Raw genomic sequence first — 20,855 nt, forward strand, 5'->3', positions numbered from 1 at the left:
GCTGTGGATGCAGGTCAAGTAGGTGGGGCCAAACCGGATGCCCTGATCACAGAATTGCCTGGAAAAATAATAGATTTGATGAAAACTTTAATGCCTGCGATGCGTGTTAATTGGGATAAGTTAGCGGCGTGTAAGCAAAAGACGGATGAAAGTGTCTCCGACTTCTTTACTCGGTTTGAGGAAACTTTCATCGACCATAGTGGGCAGGATATGAGTACTGAGGGTGGACAACGATTGTTCGTAGACAAATTTGTTTTTAATTTACTTCCAGAATTATCGAATAAATTAAAACAATCAGAGTTCTTGGGCTGTCTCTTCCACTGCTCAGATATTGGCTACTGCCCAATATTATGAGAATAGGGATAAGGAAGACAAGGAGAAAGCGGAGAAAAAGACTAAAGACTTGAAAACAAAAGTCCTTCTGCAACAGGCTTATCCCCCTCGTTCTGCTCAACCCTCATTTTCGCAGCCCCCGCAGTTTCAGAGGTTGTTGCAGAAGCCAGTCCCCTCAGTTCCACGAGCTCCATTGGGCCCCAACCAGTGTGCTTACTGTAAGGAAGATGGTCATTTTAAGAATACTTGCCCAATTTTATTACAACGGTATGGTGGATCATTGGCGCCACGGGGTCGTGGTGATTCTCGATCCATATCCAGAGGAAGGGGTCGTGGTGCGCCACCTCAGGAACGACGTCCCTCTCCCTCTCAGGACTCTACGAATTATTTTGATCAGCAGCATTCTCAATCTGCACAATACTACAATGATGACTATTGTTTCGATAATGAGGACGTTGCTTTCCACGCTAGCTAGGACAGCCATAGGCAAAGTAGGAGAGTCATATCAGTTCCAGTAGATCAGGAAGGACCTTATGTTAATGTTATGGTATTAGGTGTTACAGAACCATTTCTCTTGGATACTGGTGCTATGCGAAGTTCTAAAATGCATTCTAAACTCCCTGGGGCACCTTTGTCTGGCTTAACAAATGTTTCTGTAGGATTCTCTGGCGCCCCAGTTTCAAATCCTATCTCTTGTCCTTTGCCCATTTCTATTGGTCCATACGATTTGGAAGCTACACTCCTTTTAACGACAGGATGCGGAGAAAATTTATTGGGTTTGGACCTACTGAAACGTTTACATGCTACACTGTATTGTTCACCTTCTGGTGTGCACCTTACTTTAGGTGGTAAGTTGACTTCTCCAATGTATGTATCTAAAGAACAGCTACCACCCAAGTTGCGTTCACTTCCCGCTACACTTTGGGCTGTGGGTCCAAATGATGTTGGCTTGTTGCAAATTCCACCATATGTAATTACTGTTAAAGACAATGTTAAGATGCCACGTGTTCCACAATATAAAATATCTAGTGATGGTGAGAGAGCTTTGTTGGCCATTGTTCATGATTTGGTTCAGAAGGGTGTGGTTGAAGAGACTAGAGGAAACGTTTGCAATAGTCCTGTTTTGCCTATTCTTAAACGTACTGATCCCTCTCAACCACCTGTGTATCGTTTCGTAATTGATCTTCGCGAGGTCAACAAAATTGTTGTCCCTCAATTTCCTGTTGTGCCAGATATCACAGCTTTGCTTACCATGATTCCTGCTTCAGCAGGTTGGTTCTCAGTGATCGATCTTAAAAATGCTTTCTTTAGCATTCCCATTGCCGAAGAAAGTAGGGATCTTTTCGGCTTCTCTCTCAGAGGTCGAAGCTTCCGGTTTAAGCGCGCACCCCAAGGCTATTGTGAAAGTCCTTCAATATACAGTCAAGCTTTGAAGTCACAACTTGATACCTTTTCTTTGCCCTCAGGTGCCACTCTTATCCAATATGTGGATGATTTGTTGATCGCTGCAGATTCTGAAAATGTTTGTAAAGCAGCAACTGTATCGCTCTTACAGCATTTGTCTGATTCACATCATAAAGTATCGTCTTCCAAGTTACAATATTGTCGACAAGAGGTTACCTATTTAGGTCATCTCTTGTCGAAGGAGGGAAGGCGATTGACTCCAGAACGTATTCATGCAATTGCATGAATGCCTGTACCGTCCACACAAAGAGAAGTGCGTGCTTTCCTAGGCATTACCTCTTACTGTAGACAGTGGATTCCAAATTTTTCCCTTCTTGCTAAACCTCTGTTGGCACTTACACTTAAAGATACGCCCCAGCCTTTGCCTTGGACTGATGAATGTCAAAAGAGTTTTACAGATTTGCCTACTGCCTTGTGTTCTGCTCCTGTGTTGGGTACTCCAGATTACAGTAAACCTTTCACACTCTATGTGCATGAAAGGGAAGGTTGCGCATTATCAGTGTTGACGCAACGATTTGGCGACAAACAAAGGCCATGTGCCTATTTTTCTGCAACATTAGATCCAGTAGCTAAGGCATTACCTAGTTGCCTTAGAGCAACAGCAGCAGCGGCAGTTTCTATTCGTCAGTCCGCTGGACTAGTGCTAGATCATACTCTTAATGTTATGGTGCCACATGCAGTAGATACTCTTCTTAATAGGACGAAAACCCAGCATTTAACGAGTGCTCGCTTGTCTGGATACGAGTTGACACTTCTGGCTAGTCACATACACATAAAAAGATGTAATGTCCTGAATCCAGCAACATTGTTGCCTGCTTTGGATGCTAGCAATGTACAAGATCAGCATGATTGTTTTCTTCGCACTGAAGAAGAAACGAAGGGTCGAATAGACCTCAAGGATACACCACTTGTGGATCCGGATGGGATCCTATGGGTAGATGGGTCATGTTTCAAGCTTACTAATGGTGAAACGACAGCTGCTTATGCAGTAACGCCGTTGTATACAGTGGTAGAAACTGCACGCATTCCGCATAATTCAGCGCAAGCTGCAGAATTGATTGCGTTGACAAGAGCATGTGTGTTGGCGAAAGGGAAGAGAGTGACTGTCTATACCGACAGCTAATATGCATTTGGCGTTGCCCATAGTTTTGGTCGTTTGTGGAGGGAAAGAGGATTCTTTACCTCCCACGGCACCAAGATACAGCATGGTCAGTTGGTAACTGACCATCTTGAATCACTTGCCCTTCCCACTCAAATAGCGATTGTGAAGTGCAGTGCGCATAAAAAGATTACTGATGATGTGGGTCAAGGAAATGCATTTGCAGATGAGATAGCGAAGGAAACAGCGAGGAATGTTGAAAGTCGCATGTATGTTGCAGGGCCTGCTAGATGGGTTGCAGAAGCTGGTATGTATGAAGACACAGTGGAAAGTGTGAAAGCGATCCAGAAGGAGGCCACTGAGAAGGAATTGAGTACGTGGAGAGAAAGTACGGGAATGTTGGATAGTACGGGATGTTGGACGGAATTGTCAGACCATCAACGATGGTTGTTACCTGATGCGTATGTACTGCCTGTAGTTACTATGGCCCATGGACCAGCCCATATTAATGCACGGGGTATATGTAAGCTTTTAGCTCCAGTATGGCAGAATGTTGGTATTCCTAAATGTGCAGAAAATGTTGTGAAACATTGCATTGTTTGTTTGATGCACAATCCAGGAAAGGGAACTCCAACTCCAGCAGGTCACTTTGCACCCCCTACGTACCCATTCGAGGTACTGCAAATAGACTACATCCATATGGAGCGTTTCAATAATCTCAAGTATGTCCTGGTGGTGGTTTGTGCCTTTTCCAGATGGATAGAGGCCTACCCCCTAAAGGACAACACTGCCTTGTCCACTGCAAAAATACTCTTGAACGAATTCTTCCCGAGGTTTGGTTTGCCACGCATTGTCTGGAGTGACAATGGAAGTGAATTTGTAGGTGAAATTATGCAAAAGGTGTGTGTAGGTCTAGGCATTATGCAGAAATTCCACGCGGCAAACCATCCTCAGTCAGCAGGTTTGGTAGAGTGCTACAATGGCACTCTCAAACTTAAGCTAGCAAAGATTCAGGCCAGCACGGGCCTTTCTTGGCCTGATGCTTTGCCTTTGGCACTCCTTTCTACTAGAACAACTGTTCATTCTCGTTTGGGGCTTAGCACATACGAGATTGTGTTTGGACGCCCAGCTAACGTCTGGGGAGTCCCCAGACCCAAAAAGTACTCAGACATCCCCTACCCACTGTTGGTTGACTATTTACATGATCTCACCACTAAATTGCATGTTATTCGTCAACAGGTCCAAAACGCTTTACCAGAGGCCTCTTCAGATCCCGGACACTCCATCCAGCCTGGGGACTGGGTGTGTCTGAAGAATTTCCAGAGGAAAAAGAACCTGGAACCTCGCTGGGGGCCTCCAAGACAAGTTCTGCTTACAACTCGTACAGCTGTCAAGGTCCTGGGGAAAAGACACTGGATCCACGGTGTGCACTGCAAAAGGGTACCATTGCCTTTGCCGTATGACCAGTGGATCCGAGAAGGTATTGGTGACAGTGAGTTTGAGCAGGTACCCAGTTTCGTGCCATTCAGCAGTGCACACCTGGATTGGACTAGCTCGGAGAAAGAGGACGATGATGTTCTACAGGAAGCTGTACCCGTTCATCTGAGACTCAATACCACAGATCCCGAACATTTGTTCCAGGACCAGACAACGCTTGGAAAGAGACGATATATTTTGAGGAAAAGATCTCCTAAGGATAATTAATTTTGACTTTCACTTTTTAAATTCTGTTAATAAAGAAAAGTTTTTCCTTCCCTTATCCATCAAGTTGCTGGGTCACGGTAGGAGTCTTGAGCTGTGACCTGAATAGTGACTAGGTCAACAGGACTTGCAGTGTCATAGGACGGCTAACAATCACAGCCAAGTGATTAAGGAAGATTATCGTGAGCGACGCCTTTAGAGTAATGGATAGTGCAGGGAAAGGAAGTGATATTAAAATGATGAAGAGAGCTCATTATAAGAAATTATTATTTGGTCGTTGTGGCGTAGCACTATGTGTTTTAGTAGGTTTAAGTAGTTTATTAGCATGCATAGGATGGATTATTCATGTCCTGCAGTTAGTACCTGTTCCCGTTTCTGTCCCTCTAACTCCCTCTACTACTGTTTCACCGCATAAGTTTTACTCACTCCCAGATCACGAGCAAATGAGAAGAATGGAATATATTAACAATTTGTTTATTCAGCTGTTACATCAGCATCAATTGATAGCGAATATTACTGACTGTTGGGTATGTGGTCTCATACCACATAATACACAAAGAGGAATGCCGTATCTAGTCCTCCCCTTCTCATATGAAGGTTCTGCTTGGGCCTATCTGGCTATGTTTTCCAATGCATACCAGAATTTACTTCGATACCCTTCTGGTGGATCCTATAATGGTGGAGTGGATTTCAGTCATAGTTCTTTGATAAAGGGCATTGTAACTATGGCAAAGATTGCTGATATCATCAAGATTCCCAAAGACGAAAAGAGAGCGTATGATGGGTGGAATATAACTCGCTATACTCTTAGCCTTACTGACAAGCTCAAGCAACAGAGTTGTGCACCGATTTGGGTACTACCCCAACGAGGTCGTTTGTGCTTGCAAATAAATGGCCAGAATACCAAAACTAAGCAAGTGAGGAGCAACTGTTCCCACACTTATGTCTATACTCCTTCTACACCCGCACCATTAGTGGCATCACAAGGTACATATTTCGTCTGTCATGATAAAGCTTATACATGGCTTCCTACACACTTCTCGGGAACATGTTATGTAGCTTTTCTCCTCCCTCCTACATACACCGCTCCTGCTGATTATCACAGGAAGAGAGTTGCTAGAGGAGTGGTAGATTCAGAAGATACAGCAGGGCAAGAAGGAGGGGATTTTTTGAAAGGGTTCCTTCCCTTTTGGGGTCCGATGGCCAATAGCAAAAATATCAGACAGTTGATCCGTGTGGTTGATGCCACAATCTTCTGGAGCTTTGAAAATTTTTACTGCTGAGCTTCAGGCGGATCGGCTTATGACTTTACAGAATAGAATGGTGTTAGACATAATACTTGCAGACAAAGGAGGAGTTTGCAAATTGATTGGGTCCAGTTGTTGCATTTATATTCCTGACAACGCCCCTACAGTATACCAAGCCATCTCTAAGCTACATGTCATCTCTGAGTCTATCCACCAAGATACTGGTGATTGGTCTGTGATAGGATGGTTTTGGGGACTGCTGTCCACTTGGGGATGGAAGGTGCTAACTTTCCTTGGACTGATCCTAGCACTCGTCTTTTCCTGTTGTCTTTGTCTACAGTGTGGTCCAGCCATTTGTGGACTTTGTGCCACAATCCGTGTCTCCAAACCAGTAGCACAACAGACAGAACACATTAAGATGATAATGCAACAACATCTTAGTGACCTCATGACCATTGATATTGACTCAGATTGAAATGGGTTCCTTTGTGCTTTGCCTGAGTATGGCAAAAGGAGGGTCTGAGGTTACGTAGTTTTCAGCCTCCCTCTGCTACAGGCGCCATTTTGCGTTTAGTCGCCATTTTATGTTGCCTCACTCAGGCAGCACGGCTAACGCGGAGAAAATGGTCTTTTCTGCCACTTTCAGCTGCTCGATGTTTTTCTCGCCAAGGAACAACCTTTGTCCTTGTGTGCAACACTGATGTCAGGGTCCGGCCGAGTTCGCAAAGCCATGTCTAGACTGATTAATCCATGACTTACTCCACTGTTTGGGTCCCACCATTCTTCTCATTCTTATCTTATTTAACTGGCCTTCACTATTCTCTCCGTGTGTTCTCTTGTTACATAGCTCTTCTTTTGAAGCATTCTACACATGTTTTGCCACCTGCAAATCGAATTACGGGCACCAGTGTTGATTATCCTGATGGGAGGAGAGCACACGGGGTCTGAAAGGAAGGTGTGTTTTAGACATCTGATAGCTTGTTTTCGAACTATTCCTATTTCTCAGTTTTGTGTATATTGGGAGTTGTCATTGTAAACTTGTGTTGTATAATAGACTGTGCGCCACAGATTGAAGTGGCAGTCTCTTGAGAACCTACCTGTGTGGTACTTCTTGGATAACTGTGCTTAGCTGCAGCTAATAAAACTACTTTTCTACGCCAAACGGAGTGCCCTGTGTCTCTGACGGTCGAGGCAGGTGAACTCGGAGATCTTAGGCGTGCCCTGCGCCGCTCGGCCCATAAGGCCGGGTTCTCCACTCCCCATGAAACAGACTAGTCGAGAGAGCCCAAAGATTTCACACACCTCCATGACACTAAGAACACTAAGAGGCTGTGGGGATGAGATGGAGGGTGGAAGAGGTTGGGAGAGGCAACCGCTATTAGACCAACATGCACAGGCATTAGAACTCAACCTTGTGGAAGGTGGGGTAACAAGCAGCTCCTGACAAAAGCATGCACCACCTGACCACATCTACGGAGGTCCATCTGATATCAACACCATTACTATGCTGATAACTGTATTAGTTAGAAACCATTACTTGAAAGCTCATTGTTCCAGGTCCCTTTACTAGAAGGTTACATGGTTCTCCCTGTTCAGGGAAGTATCGATTTGCTTAATGTTGAGGGGCACCCTTTAAAATGGGGGTATATGTGCGGATACTCAGCTGCCACACAGTCAATACTACATCCTGCGGTTATGCCATGGGACTGTACTGCCATGCAATACCCCACACCAACAGCATGCTTAACAAGCACTACTTATAATGTTAGAGGCCTGAATAGCTCCAGCAACTGTGGGTTTGAGGTGAAAGATTTCTGGAAGGACAAGAATTGTAGATGGGTGGCAGTACAGGTAATGCTCATAGCAAAACCATTCACATTTACTTAGCTCTATTGTTTCAATCAGGGAAAGGAACAATTACTTTTCCATATACTACACACTTTAAAGGATTAGGCAGAGGGCCCCATAGTGATTGGACGGTACAGAGATATGGTGAGAGAACTTAACATAACACTAAACACAGACCAGTAGGAGGACATTTTGATCAGCGCAAACAGGAGCGAGCCACATGGATGGGAAGGAAACGTTATTCTAAATGTTGTATCAATGGTTCTTGACACCTGATAAATTGGGCACTATGAGACACTTAGGACTCTATGCTGGAGGGGATGTGGTAAGGTTGGTTTTCTGACCTACATCCTGTGGTTTTGCCCACAGTTATGAGAATTTTGGCAGATGGTACTCTAGACCATTGAAACTGTGCCAGGCTCATGCCTCGGGGAGTGCCCGAAAGTTATTTGTTTGGGTCTCCGTCTGCTGAGGAAATGTACACTTGACATAATAAAAAAGGGAATATTATATCCCATTTGCAATTGGCACCAAAACAAACTATCCTGCCACTTTGAGGAATGGCAACAATACTATTCGCTCTCATGTGGACAAGGTGGGTTTGGTGGCTCCTGAGTGCAGAAAAAAGGCATAATATGGCCTAGGGAAAGGAACGAGAGTTCCACATGCAATGGGGGCTACTACTAGAGTCTCTAACTCAGGACTTCAAAAACCCGCCAATGACCCATGCTATTGAGGGCCTTGAACATACTGTAAGACTAAGTGTGACTACTATTACCAACACAAGCAAGGCCCATCCAGCTAAGGAATTTATGGACTGTGAGAGAAGGGAGTGCAATTGCTTGATGAAAAATTAATACATTTTTAGAGCCAAGTGCTATATGCAGTGGGGATGCTTGGAGTGTATTGCGACAGAGGATACTGCTGGAAATGTTTTTCTTCTCCTTTGTCACATGAAAAATGAATACAAATATATCCAAACCTAAACTAGTTGTACACTAAAAAGAGAGCACGTCTCCACCATAATTCCTTCATGTTGACTACTGACTCCATCTACCCACTCATTTGAAAATTTGAATGGGCCCTTCCCACAGCATTTGGTTTAAAGCAAGAGACTGATTCCATTTGCAGTATACAAACAAAGAAGGAAGGAAACCCCAATGTCTTCTTAAATGCATTAATGAGAGAGACTAAGGCTTCATGAGTGGATTCTTGTGTAGTGATGTCCCATCTGGGCCCTCCTTGGCGCTCCCTTAGTTTAGCATATTAGATGTTTAAGGCTGCTTCTGCTAGCACAGTAGCACATAACACTTTAGTGACATTATTTTAGAAATACGCTGTACATGTTGTTTTGTTATTCAGTGACTCTTTCTTGGAATTTCATCTGCATATATTGTACAAGGACGTTTAGAATACATAACACCATGTTGTACTGTTTTCTGCTCAGTCAGCAACAGCTCCTAACGTTTTAGACATAACACAGTAGCCAAGTTGCAGCATTCCAACATAATAGTTTTATTATACAAAGTGTGGTGTGTCCCTTTGAGGGCAAACAGGAGAATTCTGGCAGAGAGACCTGTCCTGAAATGAACGCACGCCAGGTATGGGGTTCATTGCTAAACCCAGAGGTCACTAATACATTTCTTTGCTTACACAGTAGGAATAGGCCTAGACAGATAGATAATTTGACATGATTGAGTTGTTCATTGTATAGAGTCTGATAATAATGTTGATTACTTTGCTTAAATGTGTTTGCCTACTAATTGCAGAGCATCTGCTTCATAATAGACTACGATAGTTCCAATAAATATATTGTACATTTCCATTGTGTCTTTTCTGTATTTACTAAGGGCATGCATGAGTGAGAAACAAAATGTGATGACCTGTTTCCTCAGTTCCCTTGAGGACTAGAGGTTTACATCCTAGGTTTGCCAACATCACCTGTTACTCTGGGAAGGTTAGGAGTTCAGGTGAAGCACATTGAACGAGCCCGGATTTGGGCTGCCCGGTACTGATGTGGTAGAGAGACCGTGCCTACATTCTGACGTTCTGACATCCCAAGGCACAGTTCTGCTTGCCAGTAGAATCCCTGCGACAGATGAATGCGACTGGAATAAATTCCATTATATTGAGCAGCACTGTAGATCATGATTATAGACTCATGTTTACTTCTAGTTTTGGACAATGCTTAAGGTTAGTCATGTTAATGCCATTAGAACTATAGCAACGATCCCAGACAGTTTATCTCAGCTGGTTGAGAGGACCTGAGCTGCCACTCTTGAGTTATATCTTCCGGTGTTATACTAAATATACACATAAAGAAATACAACTCTGAAAGATTAATAAATCTAGTTACCCAATGTTGAGAAAATCTTACCAATGCGGACAACAACAGGAACATGCATTACAAAAATATTTTGATAGATTTGCCTTTCCATGGACAAAGAACAAAGATTTTTGGTAAATGAGAAAGTAAGACAACAATATTTCAGCTATTGTAGAAGAGAATGTGACTTAGTAATTAGTGCATACGAAAAGTACTGCTTTATATCTTATACATTTAGCTTTTCAAAACAGAGTGTGATTCTTTTATACAACTGGCATGTGTTCACCCAACTAGCGTGCACTGATTTCCACTACAGCACCACAAAGCATACCACACAAAGACGACTGAACAAAATCATTGACCCAGAGAAAGATATTAAGCAGAACTTTGAAGAAGAATTTGACTCGCATGCTTATTGCATATGTCAAATTCCTGACTGCTATGCAAATCAGACATGCTATTGTTTAATTGTGCTTACTAAGAGCTATTCTTCATGGATACCTAAACTGCTAGCAAAAAGCAATTCATTTTAGGGAATGCAAAGTTTGAGCATTAGTCACTCTGATGCCTCTGCTGTATGCACCCACATCGCACAGTGAATATATTTGTGTGCAAGAGTTACTGGCCCACACAAGATCCATGCCCTACATAATTATGTACAGAAACATGCCAAATGTGCCAACGAGAAGAAGATGAAAGAAATGCTTGCATTATTCTCAGCATCTGGGAATCTCTGGGGCCGCATTTCAGTACATTGTTTTCACCCGCTATGCAACTCTAGACCATCATTGGGAACTGCCAGACCAAACTACCAGCCAAAGTCCCACTCAGATGAAAACACAAGAAACCAGACCAGTTTCGGCCTACATAGGTCTTAGTGAGGTATAGCTTGAGTCCTGTGGCACAAGAAGCACGGGAACCATGCCTAGGCATAACAGTCGCACTTATGGAGCTCACAACAACCAACAAGATCAGTAAGAGGTGTGGCGCCGCGGCCAGGGCGACTGACTCCGGAATCTGGGGATCACGGTTCGATCCCTGGCACAGGCTGCAGATTAGCCCAGCACCATGTGACTCTGGGCAATAGCTTGCTTAATCTTCCCGACGGCCCCCAGAGCCTAGAGACCCTAACGGGTGATTGTGCGCTTTACAAATGTGGATATTATTATTATTACTATCATAAACCAACTTTGGATCATTCTTTAAGACTAAAACGGACAATCGGAACTTATTCAGCTCTACTTTCTGTCTTCTTCATCTATATTCTCAACTTTCAGCCTTGCTTGTGATCCTGACGTTCTCTGCCTACATCATGATCAGCTGTTCCTACAGACTCTCTTACCTCCTCACTCATTTTCTGCGTCTGTACACTAGCACCTCCCAACCTTTCAGCTCGGTTCTACCTCTCATATGAGCAGGTGTGAATCACTGCCTGAAACTCTGGATTCGGGCACACTTAAACCAGGAATAGACCAGACCATCTCATAGTAAAATCTTTGTTAAGTAGAGCAGGTAACAGTGGTGGGGCGGTGGGGCCGCGTGAGGGGGGATTTTGAGGGACGATGCAGAGGGAAAATTAAATAAATAATTAATTTTCCCTCGCCATCCTCCCTTGAAATCCCCCCTCACGCAGCCCCACCGCTGTTACCTGCACGGGCCGCAGCTGTTGTGAAGCGAACTCTACCTAGCTGCCTTCTCTGTCCTGATTTTAAATAATCATTCTGTGTATGTTTTAGTTTTCCTACGTTTACATGTACATTTACATAATATTACTTAACCTATGTTCAGAATTTTGGCGCATATAAAAAAGAATAGGGCTTTCTTGGTCTTCCTCTCTCTCTGACCTTATTCATCTATTCACCAGCAATAACCTCTAAGGTTTTGGCTCAGAATTTCTTTTCTAGATGTAGAGCTAAAGTCATTAAGGAGTTCAGTCTAACCCTTTGCCTACTGTTTCTCACCGGCAGTCCTCCTAAAAGATGCTTTCTGAGGACAAGCAAGAGAGGGCAGAATGTCAATCAAGTTTGCACCATTTTTTCAGCAGTGGAAACGTTTCGGGAGCAATCTGAAGCCTTTAGTAGCGCAGTTCTCTAGGTCCATAATGGCACTTTTAATTCGTGGTTTAGTCCACCAAAGGCACCCTTAAAACCTAAATGTCTGAAATCTTGTCTAAAAATTGCATTTAACTGGCTGCATCACCTATGGGGGGTCCTGGGGATGGAAAGGCTCAGCCTTACACTGGAAGGGCGAAGCAATACTTTTCATACTACATGGCACCGGCTCATATCACTACTCTCTCAGGAATTCCGCAAACTGACCTGTCCCCGGTATTTGCGTATACTGAGGCTTACGGACCCACCTCAACCTGCACAAGGGGATGCCCCACAATAAATTACCTTTACGCAGACATAGACACGGAGTCCATGTTAGACATTGAGCAATTGGTACCAGGTGTGGGGGAGGTTGAAGGGGGCAGGTTGAAGGTGGTGGGTTGAAAAGCGGGTATCTCTTTTTCTGCTTATTGTTATACAAAAATGCAATGTATGCTTCGACATTCTCATGAAGGTCCTTGCTCAAAGGTTTGTAATACGACAACATGACAAATAAAATATATTTAACCCTACAAATGGCATTTAATATTTAGTATTTAAGTTAACAACATTTCTATCCAGAAACACAGTAAAGCAGGTGGCAAAAGGAACCAGTATGAGTGGGTATGTTTAGAGGCACTGGAGATAGTGTTAAATTGAGTGTAGATAAACTTAATATATGCATATCATGCGGTGACCCTCTGGATGTCGGTTGGTTTTCGATATTTGGGGATCTTTGTGAGCATGGATCCGAAGCTACGGTATGATAATAATCTGGGGCCCCCCTTGGCTAGATTCCGGCGAGATGTGGCAAGATGGAGGGAGTTGCCGCTCTCCCTGTTGGGTCACGCTGCACTGTTTAAAATGATGGCCTTGCCCCGGTTTTTATACGCACTTCAGAATACAATGGACCCTGTACCTCCTTCCTATTTCAAGGAAATAGAGTCCCTCCAGCAGTAGCTCCTCTGAGAAGGCAGACCGCGTATTGTATTTTCCAAGCTCACTTTACCCTGGTATGACGGAGGGATCGGTTTGCCTGACCTCCGTAAGTACTACTGGGCCTCTCAGTTGGCGGCGATTAATCATGCGATCTACGGGTCGCCCCTGGACCCCGGGTATGCGATGGGTCGAGGCCAGATGCCAGGTCGATACTATACGAGAGCCCTCTATGCTAGAATGGGCCGGGTTTCCCTTGTTGGACTGGCAGCACATGCAGTTCAGGTGTGGCATGTGACTAACCGGTATCTTAAGTGGAATGGGAGGATTACATTGGCTACTCCGTTGTGGAGTTCGGAAGGATTGGGTAACCTGTGGAAGACAAAGGGCTTTGACAGATGGGATCTCATCGGGATCTCAAGGGTCAAGGATATGTGGGGGAAAGACGGGATCCTTACTTTTGACGCCCTGCGGGAAAGCCACCAGCTGCATGAGAGTGAGCAATACCGGTACCTCCAGATGAGACATGCCCTATTGGCAAATATCCCCCGGGGCACTACGCCTCCAGAGGCTTCCCCATTAGAAGATCGGGTGCTAGACGTCATCTTTCCACCAAAACGATTTCGCGGATTTACGATAAATTGATTAACCACACAGCGGATCCGCTGGTAACGATTAGAGAGCAGTAGGTTGACGATGGCCTAGTCCTAGATGATGAAGACTGGAGGGAGGCAGTGTCCTCCCCAAAACAGTGGCTATCCAAATGAGACTTCGGCTGGTGCAATTAAAAAATATTGCACCGGTCTTACATAACAGGACCTTGATTGGTGCGGATGGGCTTGACGGAGGATGGGAGGTGCCAGAGGGGGTGTGGAGAGACCGGAACGTTCATGCATATTTTATGGCATTGTACGGAAATACAACAATATTGGGTCAAGATTCATGAAAAGTTTCGAGAGGTGCTGGGAGTGGAAGTACTGTTGGAGACCCGACGTTGTATATTGAATGTCTGGGAGCCTTCCGACCTTACAGCACATGGGAAGCAATGGGTGACTCTGGCATGCATGATTGCGAAGCGTAACATCGCGCAGCTGTGGGGTGCCAGTCATGTACCTCAGATGGGGAAATGGATGGAGGATTTAGACTGGTGTATGTTTAGGGAGAGGTCGATGTATCTGGCCAGGGGTCGACCCGGGACGTTTGGGGCGCTTGGAATAGCTACAGAGGGGATATCTGTACTCCTCCGACTGTGCATGAAGATACTGTAGCGCTGGAGTCTCCATGATCCCTAAGAAAATCCTACATGTATAATTTGATATATTGCAACGTACATATGATTATTGTAATGATGTTGATTGTCACCTGATGCTTTTATTTTGGGTTTGTTAATAAAAAGATTTTATTAAAAAAAAATATGCATATCATACAATCTGTGCCCCCTTTTCATACATTGATCTATAAGTCTGTGTACTTCAGAAACAGAGCTGGGGCGTTAGTTGATGTGGTGCTCCAGTCACAGAAGATGATCAGTCAGGGTGATCTTGAACAGCTGCAGGGAGCAGGTTATCTGCATATTGTCTGTGAGTAAAATTCAGTGGCGTGGACTCTGGAGGTTGAGGATTTGGATGGTAAGTGAGCTATGGAACAATTACTCCTCTTTTGGCGCATCATTACTATCTCATTGAAAACAATGGCAACTGGTATTGTCCCTAAAATGATAACTAAATTACCAGAAGAAAAATAACAATATTGTGTCAATTTGTGTGCCAGCAATATACCAGATCTCTTCACTTCCGCCAGATTACCTTCTGAAATTCAACATTAATCCAATCAATTTTAATAAGTATTTGCTTTGATTATCTTACAAAACAGAGCAGCCTAAATACCCTTAAAGCCACAATTATTATTACGGGATTTGTAGAGCACAACATATGAGTATGAATAGCCAATGAATCTTTCTTAGTCAAACACAACTCCAGCATAGGGCAAAGGCACAGACTGTACCCCCATTTTTGAAGCATACCTGACTCGAAGGACAGTAAAAGACCCATCTTTCATCCCAAGAGCAATGTGGATACCATCAGTGCTGACTGCGGCACAGCGAATCGGCTCCTCCATATTGCATCGTGCAATCAGGGCATGATCGATCAGACTCCATATTCTATGGATGAAACAGAGCACAATATTTAATCCTGCACATCCCAACGATGAATCATTTATTGAATGTTGCAACATTTTATGCTACAAAGAACTTTAGAGATCAATTTTTAAAAGTCTCTTTAGAAAAAAATATGTTTCTGAAAGTAAAAAGGAATGCAGAAATACTTAAAAAAAATATATAATTACAATGTTCCGCAGCTGTGCTAACATAGGAAGACTAAAGGAGATATAGATGTGCACTCCCACTGGAGAAGAAGGTGGGAGCTTGTGCATATAGGGGGCTAGGACAGGGTTGGAAGGAGAGCAGCCTATGCATCTCATTCATACTGGGCTCTTGTGCTTCACTAGGATGAGGACATAGCCAGCATAAGGAGTGAACGCATAGGTTTCCGCCATGGGTGATGGCATTGGTTCTGCAAGAATCAGAGAGGGTTTTGGGTAGAGGGAAAGAGGAATAGTTGGAAGGTTTAAGGCTGGTCCTGGTCCCCAAATACTCTGAATGAAGACAGAAGAACCAGAGGCAAGTACTGGGGGTTTATCAGTAGAAGGAGCAGCTCTCTGGAATGTCTTAGAGCACAGGCAGCAGCATCTGTCCTGCCTCGTTTTCTTTTGTTCCTTTACCACTTTGAAGCGTTGTCCTTTTTGCCTTTTCTCCTATCTTTTTTTAACCTTTCTGTTATTTTTTTCCCTCCCATCGACTTCACGCTGTACTTCCTCTCGTCTATGAGATTCTACATTTCTTCTTAGTCAGTTCACCCCTCCATCTCATGTTTGACTTCATTCCACTCTTCTTGCTCTTCCTCTACCCTGTTTTTGCGACTTTATGACCTGCCTCTCACTGTGCCCATGCCCCTCCCTATGCACTGACTTTCTAACAAAGCTCAAATCCTGTTCTTCCATTTTTCAAAACACTTACCCCTTTACCCCACCGTCCCAACGATTGACTACTCCAATTTCCTCACCCCATTTCCGCTCCACACTACCTACTCTCCTCGTCATTTCCTTACCCAATTATCTAATACCAAGGAGCTCTTTCTTACCCTTCTTCTACCAACACTAAAGGATTCCAATTTCATATAAACCCAGTTTTCTCAGTGTTTTTCTACCCTTATTTCTTATCCTCACCCCCACCAAATGCATTCCCCCAACAACCCACAACTCTGTGGTCCACAAATTTGATGCCTCTCCCCTTGTACCCTGTACTGCTGATTCTGTATTCCCCACTAGACATCTCAGTGTCAAAATTCTCTGGAAAGAACCAGCCAGCCCACAGCTGCAAACACAAAGCATCGGACTTCACTACACCAGAAAAGATTAACACGTTTAGTTGCGGCATCAGTGACATTATGTGCACAGCAAGTATTTTAGTTAAAATCTTGTTATCCAAATTGATCAGGGACAGAGGGCAGTATGATGTACAGTACACAGGGGCCTTATCGGGTTTAGGAATTGTTATTAATACCTCCCACATAACAGGTGGGAGTGTCCCCCTTTGCTTGCTTCCTCATACATGTGTAAAAGATGTAGTGCCAGAATACTGCATATTCCTTTAGAACTCCACTATAACGCAGATGTTTACTGGAGCTTTTCCTCCCGAGAGCTGAGGCATAAATTGTTTAATGTCCCCTTCTTGTATCTGTGCACCAGGTATTCTCTAAGAGGGTCTTCAAGCCACACCTACAATATACATCCATCAAGCTCATCTTCCAAGCATGTTGTGTGCTTAGCGTACAAGTTTGTGTAGAAGTAGGTAAATTATCAAAGGATGTCCGTAATATCCTATACTTTTCTACCTTGACCATTATTACTTTCACAACCTCATTAACGTTTTGGAGACTTGCATCATTCCCACAAGAGTCCTGCCAGGACTTTCCCCCTTCCCATACCCAAGTGCCATAGCATGTTTACCCAAGTATCTTTTTTCCCCGCCATTTGCATCTGTATACTCACATTTAAGTTTCAATATCTTAGGTTGTATACTGCCAGTGGAGTTTATGACGTATAATACCTCCAATTGCCTTAGCTCTGATTCAGGATTAGCAATAGTGTGCCTAAATGGCCTAGGCATCCCTCTTTGTTTAACCATGCAAATTCCTCTAATGTATGCCTTAAAGGCATCCCATACTACCCTGGGATCTGGTCCTGTTTCAGCACTGTTGAAAAACAAACTCCAAAATAGTTTCACATACTTCTTGTTTGAATACTCAGTCTAACAGTGCCTCTGACAGGAAGTGACAGGGAACACAGCTGTCCAGAAGGGTAATTGAAATATACACTGGGGAACGGTATGAGAGTGTATGAGCAACATGTGTGATAGTCGAGGTCTAATTACTCATGTTTTGGGAGATTAGCCAAAAATCTATTCTAGAAAACGCATTGTGTCTGGTGGAATGACAAACGTATACTCTATCATTTGTAAAGCGAGCTCTCCAGATATCTAATTGGTTAAGTCCCAGGATTATTTGCAGCAATTTAATCCCCAAGTGAGCTGTGCCATGTGTAATGATGTGTATCAGGTAAGGAATCTAGTCTAATATTAAATTCCTGTCCGCAAAGAAGCGGGCCACTTGTAGAGGTTGTTTGTCTAGCTGTGGGTACTTCAAAGAAGGCTGGCAAATCTACATTTGGTCCATATATATTCAGAAGTGTAAGTGCCTTTTCCTGCAGCCTCCCCAGTGCTATTACGTAGTGACCTTCCCGGTCAGCTATCACCTCAGTTAATATGAAGGGTGTTTCTTTTTTAATCAATATAGCGCCCTCTCTGACATATTAGGAGTACGATGCAAAACAGCAATATGCTTCCTATTTATTTGTGGATCAGTGTTCCATCTGCCAAGTGAGGTGGGTCTCCTGAATAAGGGCAATATATACCTTATGGCGATCTAGAAATGAAAGTACCCGCCCATTTTGCATGGATTTTTCAATCCACTCACATTCCAAGTGACATAATTAACCCTTATTTTATCTGCATGCATAACCATGTCTCTGTAGCTGTAAGCAAGTTTGAACTGTATAACTCAGTTGTGAGCTGCTTATCAATTTCAATAGCCACATTTTAAAAACATGCTGTAAGCACTTTTAATCAACTTCAAAACATATGTATTGTCATCTTCCTCCCCATCATGCTCCCACATAGATCCCCAATCGACCCACATTACATCATTCGCCACAATCAAATCCCAATTTATCAGTAACATACCAAGTAAAGTAATGATTCGTGAATTCACCAGTAACTCTCTCTCAGATGGACTATGATACATTATTGATCTGGAAGCCCACGTGTATCATATTTGCTTAATCATGATCCCATTCCTCACCTCACAATATCTGACTCTATGTCTACGCTTCTTTATCTGAAGTAAATAGAAGGAAGACGTAATAGGTGCATAAAATGAAATCAACCTAAATTCAGCATCTTGTCCTGTTGTAAGGTTGAACTGTCCTTTCAGCTAATCTGCATTATGTTCCGTGCTTCTATCAGTGTGTGGCAAACGCCAGGAGAGCATCCAGATGCCATATTGGTTTAAGCTGTTTAGCACACTCAGAAGCTCTTTGTGGGTCTAGGAAAAAAATTCGTTTTTTTCCCACTGGAATCTCAGCCACACAGGGTATCCAGTTTTTTAAGTTTTTTCTTTACTGCTGTGAAGCTGCGGCATGCCTCTTGTACAGTTTGCATGAAGTTGGTTGATCAAGTTACCTTCAGTAATGCTGTTTTCTGGGGATACTCTAACTGCAGATTCTCACCTTTTGATTGTTCCCCAGGTGTCAGACTGGATCTGGAAATTTTCACACAGTACTCCTACGCATGAGTAGGTAATGTCATGTGGCTCCATGCAAACATCGTTCCACTCCGGAAGTGAAGGGTGGAGTGGCATATTAGATGCCTCCCAGCATGCTGATGTCAGTTCCTTTCTTTCCATTCCCCCAGACGCTGATTCCATGTCTTTCACAAGACAATGTTCTTGAAATTTTACCCCACTACAAGTGTTGCAAGGACAATGTCACCCCCTAAAATCACATAGTTCAAACCGTGTAGGGAATGTTGCAAGCAAATGCCTGTGACAGATACCAACCAGATTTGTCTTTGGTGCTTGGGGTCGACCTTGACTCCAAGGCTTGTAGTGACTGCACCATGACGAATCTGTAGTCCATCCGAGACCTTGAGACAAACTGGAAGACTCCACGCGTTGACCAGTCGAAGTTATTGGGAAGGTCTCATTCTCGCTCACAAAATCGTTCCCATGGTAGATCTGCATCGTGGTCTAAGACCCTGACGAAGTACAAAAAGAAGCACAAGAGGTCCACATGGGCCTCGGCTCATTCCTGCCAATCTTGAGTTACTGAGAAGGTGTGAGGGCACAAACGTGTCCCATGGTCTCGCACCAGAAGTTGATCTCCTTCAGAGACGATTACAACTTTCTTCCCGGGGCACCCTGAGTATACTAGGCCTTTGGCCACATTGCAATTTTTTTCCAGAGTTTTATATAGCACAAACTTGACCAGAAGGTATCAAAGCGCTTTACATAAGCACCATTTTGCTAGGCACGGGGAGATTAAGTGATTTTCCCAGAATCACAGGAAGTTGAGCGTCCCTGCCGATACTCGAACTCGGTTCCCCAGCTTCGAGGGCTACTGCTCTAGCTATCAGGCTACATCCTCTCCCCTTTCAATGAATTTAAGAGTTCTGTGACGCTATGCTGTGCCTCTTTGGCATGCTATTGGTTCCCTCTTGAACCGAGAGGACATCTGACTGCAACAATAATTTACAGTGCACCTCTGAGTCTTATGAAAATCTCATTAAAGTTAGTAGGGTTACCTCAAGTGAGTTTCGCCAGCAGTTTTGCTCCCTCTGTGGTTATTGTAGAGGCTTCCAATACTGCCAGCACCTGCCTGTGCAGCAAGCACAGCTGGTCCTACAGCCTTTTTTAAGCCGCAACACCCATAGACAAAGTGGATAGACCAGACAGATGAGATTTTTCGATTCATTCTAGGCCAATTCAGTGCAAGAAGTGTGTCTGCTAAAAGACCTCATTGGTCTTCTCACGTTGAAGACTCCATCAGCTTAGAATACTTCTTGTGCCTGGGTGGCACCTCACTACTTTCCCACATGACCTCTTCGGACCCACGGATCAAACAGGGAAGTCCCTACATACTCCCAGCCCTTATCGCAGCCACTTCCTGAGTCACATTTCTGGATGAAACATATGTGGCATCACTTTCAGCTGTGTTTCTTTATCCTACTGTCTCTCTATTTAAGTATAGATGGTCAGAGTGTGGTACACAATGTTTTCCTGCTCACCTGGTGAAGGCCTTACTTTAAATGCCAACTTCTGCATGGGTAGTGAAAAGACTGAGGGCTACATGGATCAAAATTGAAAATTGAAAATACCTAATTGCGAATTCCTGAGAATCACAAATAGGTAATCGCAATTTACAATGTATGAAACTCAAAGAGTTTCAGATAGCGATTCCTAGAGGTTCGCAAATCGCTCTACCTCATTAATATTAAGGAGCACTGGTGTAACAAAAGTTTAAGGGGTCCCCTGCAAGGCATACGGAGGGGGCCCCCACTCCGCATTTTATCCAGAGTTCTCAGGCACAGTACAGTGCTGAGGGGGCCACCACACCACAGGGGCTGCAGGGGTTTGTAT

The 20,855-nt window shown here is 43.8% G+C and overlaps 1 protein-coding gene across 7 annotated transcripts in view; it reads right to left on the bottom strand.

Moving 5' to 3' along the window:
* The window catches only part of EML5 (EMAP like 5), a 1,317,369-nt gene that overhangs the window by 801,672 nt on the left and 494,842 nt on the right, over positions 1–20,855 (bottom strand). For all 7 annotated transcript variants that reach the window (XR_013600929.1, XR_013600930.1, XR_013600931.1 and 4 more), the window contains exon 8: positions 15,068–15,205. Coding sequence is in view for 4 of the 7 variants with exons in the window: in XM_078660021.1 (XP_078516147.1) it covers positions 15,068–15,205 (138 nt within the window). In the remaining 3 variants the exon portion in view is untranslated. The remainder of the gene's footprint in view (positions 1–15,067; positions 15,206–20,855) is intronic.

Source organism: Lissotriton helveticus, chromosome 9 (assembly GCF_964261635.1).
Source record: "Lissotriton helveticus chromosome 9, aLisHel1.1, whole genome shotgun sequence".
Taxonomy (NCBI): Eukaryota; Metazoa; Chordata; class Amphibia; order Caudata; family Salamandridae; genus Lissotriton; species Lissotriton helveticus.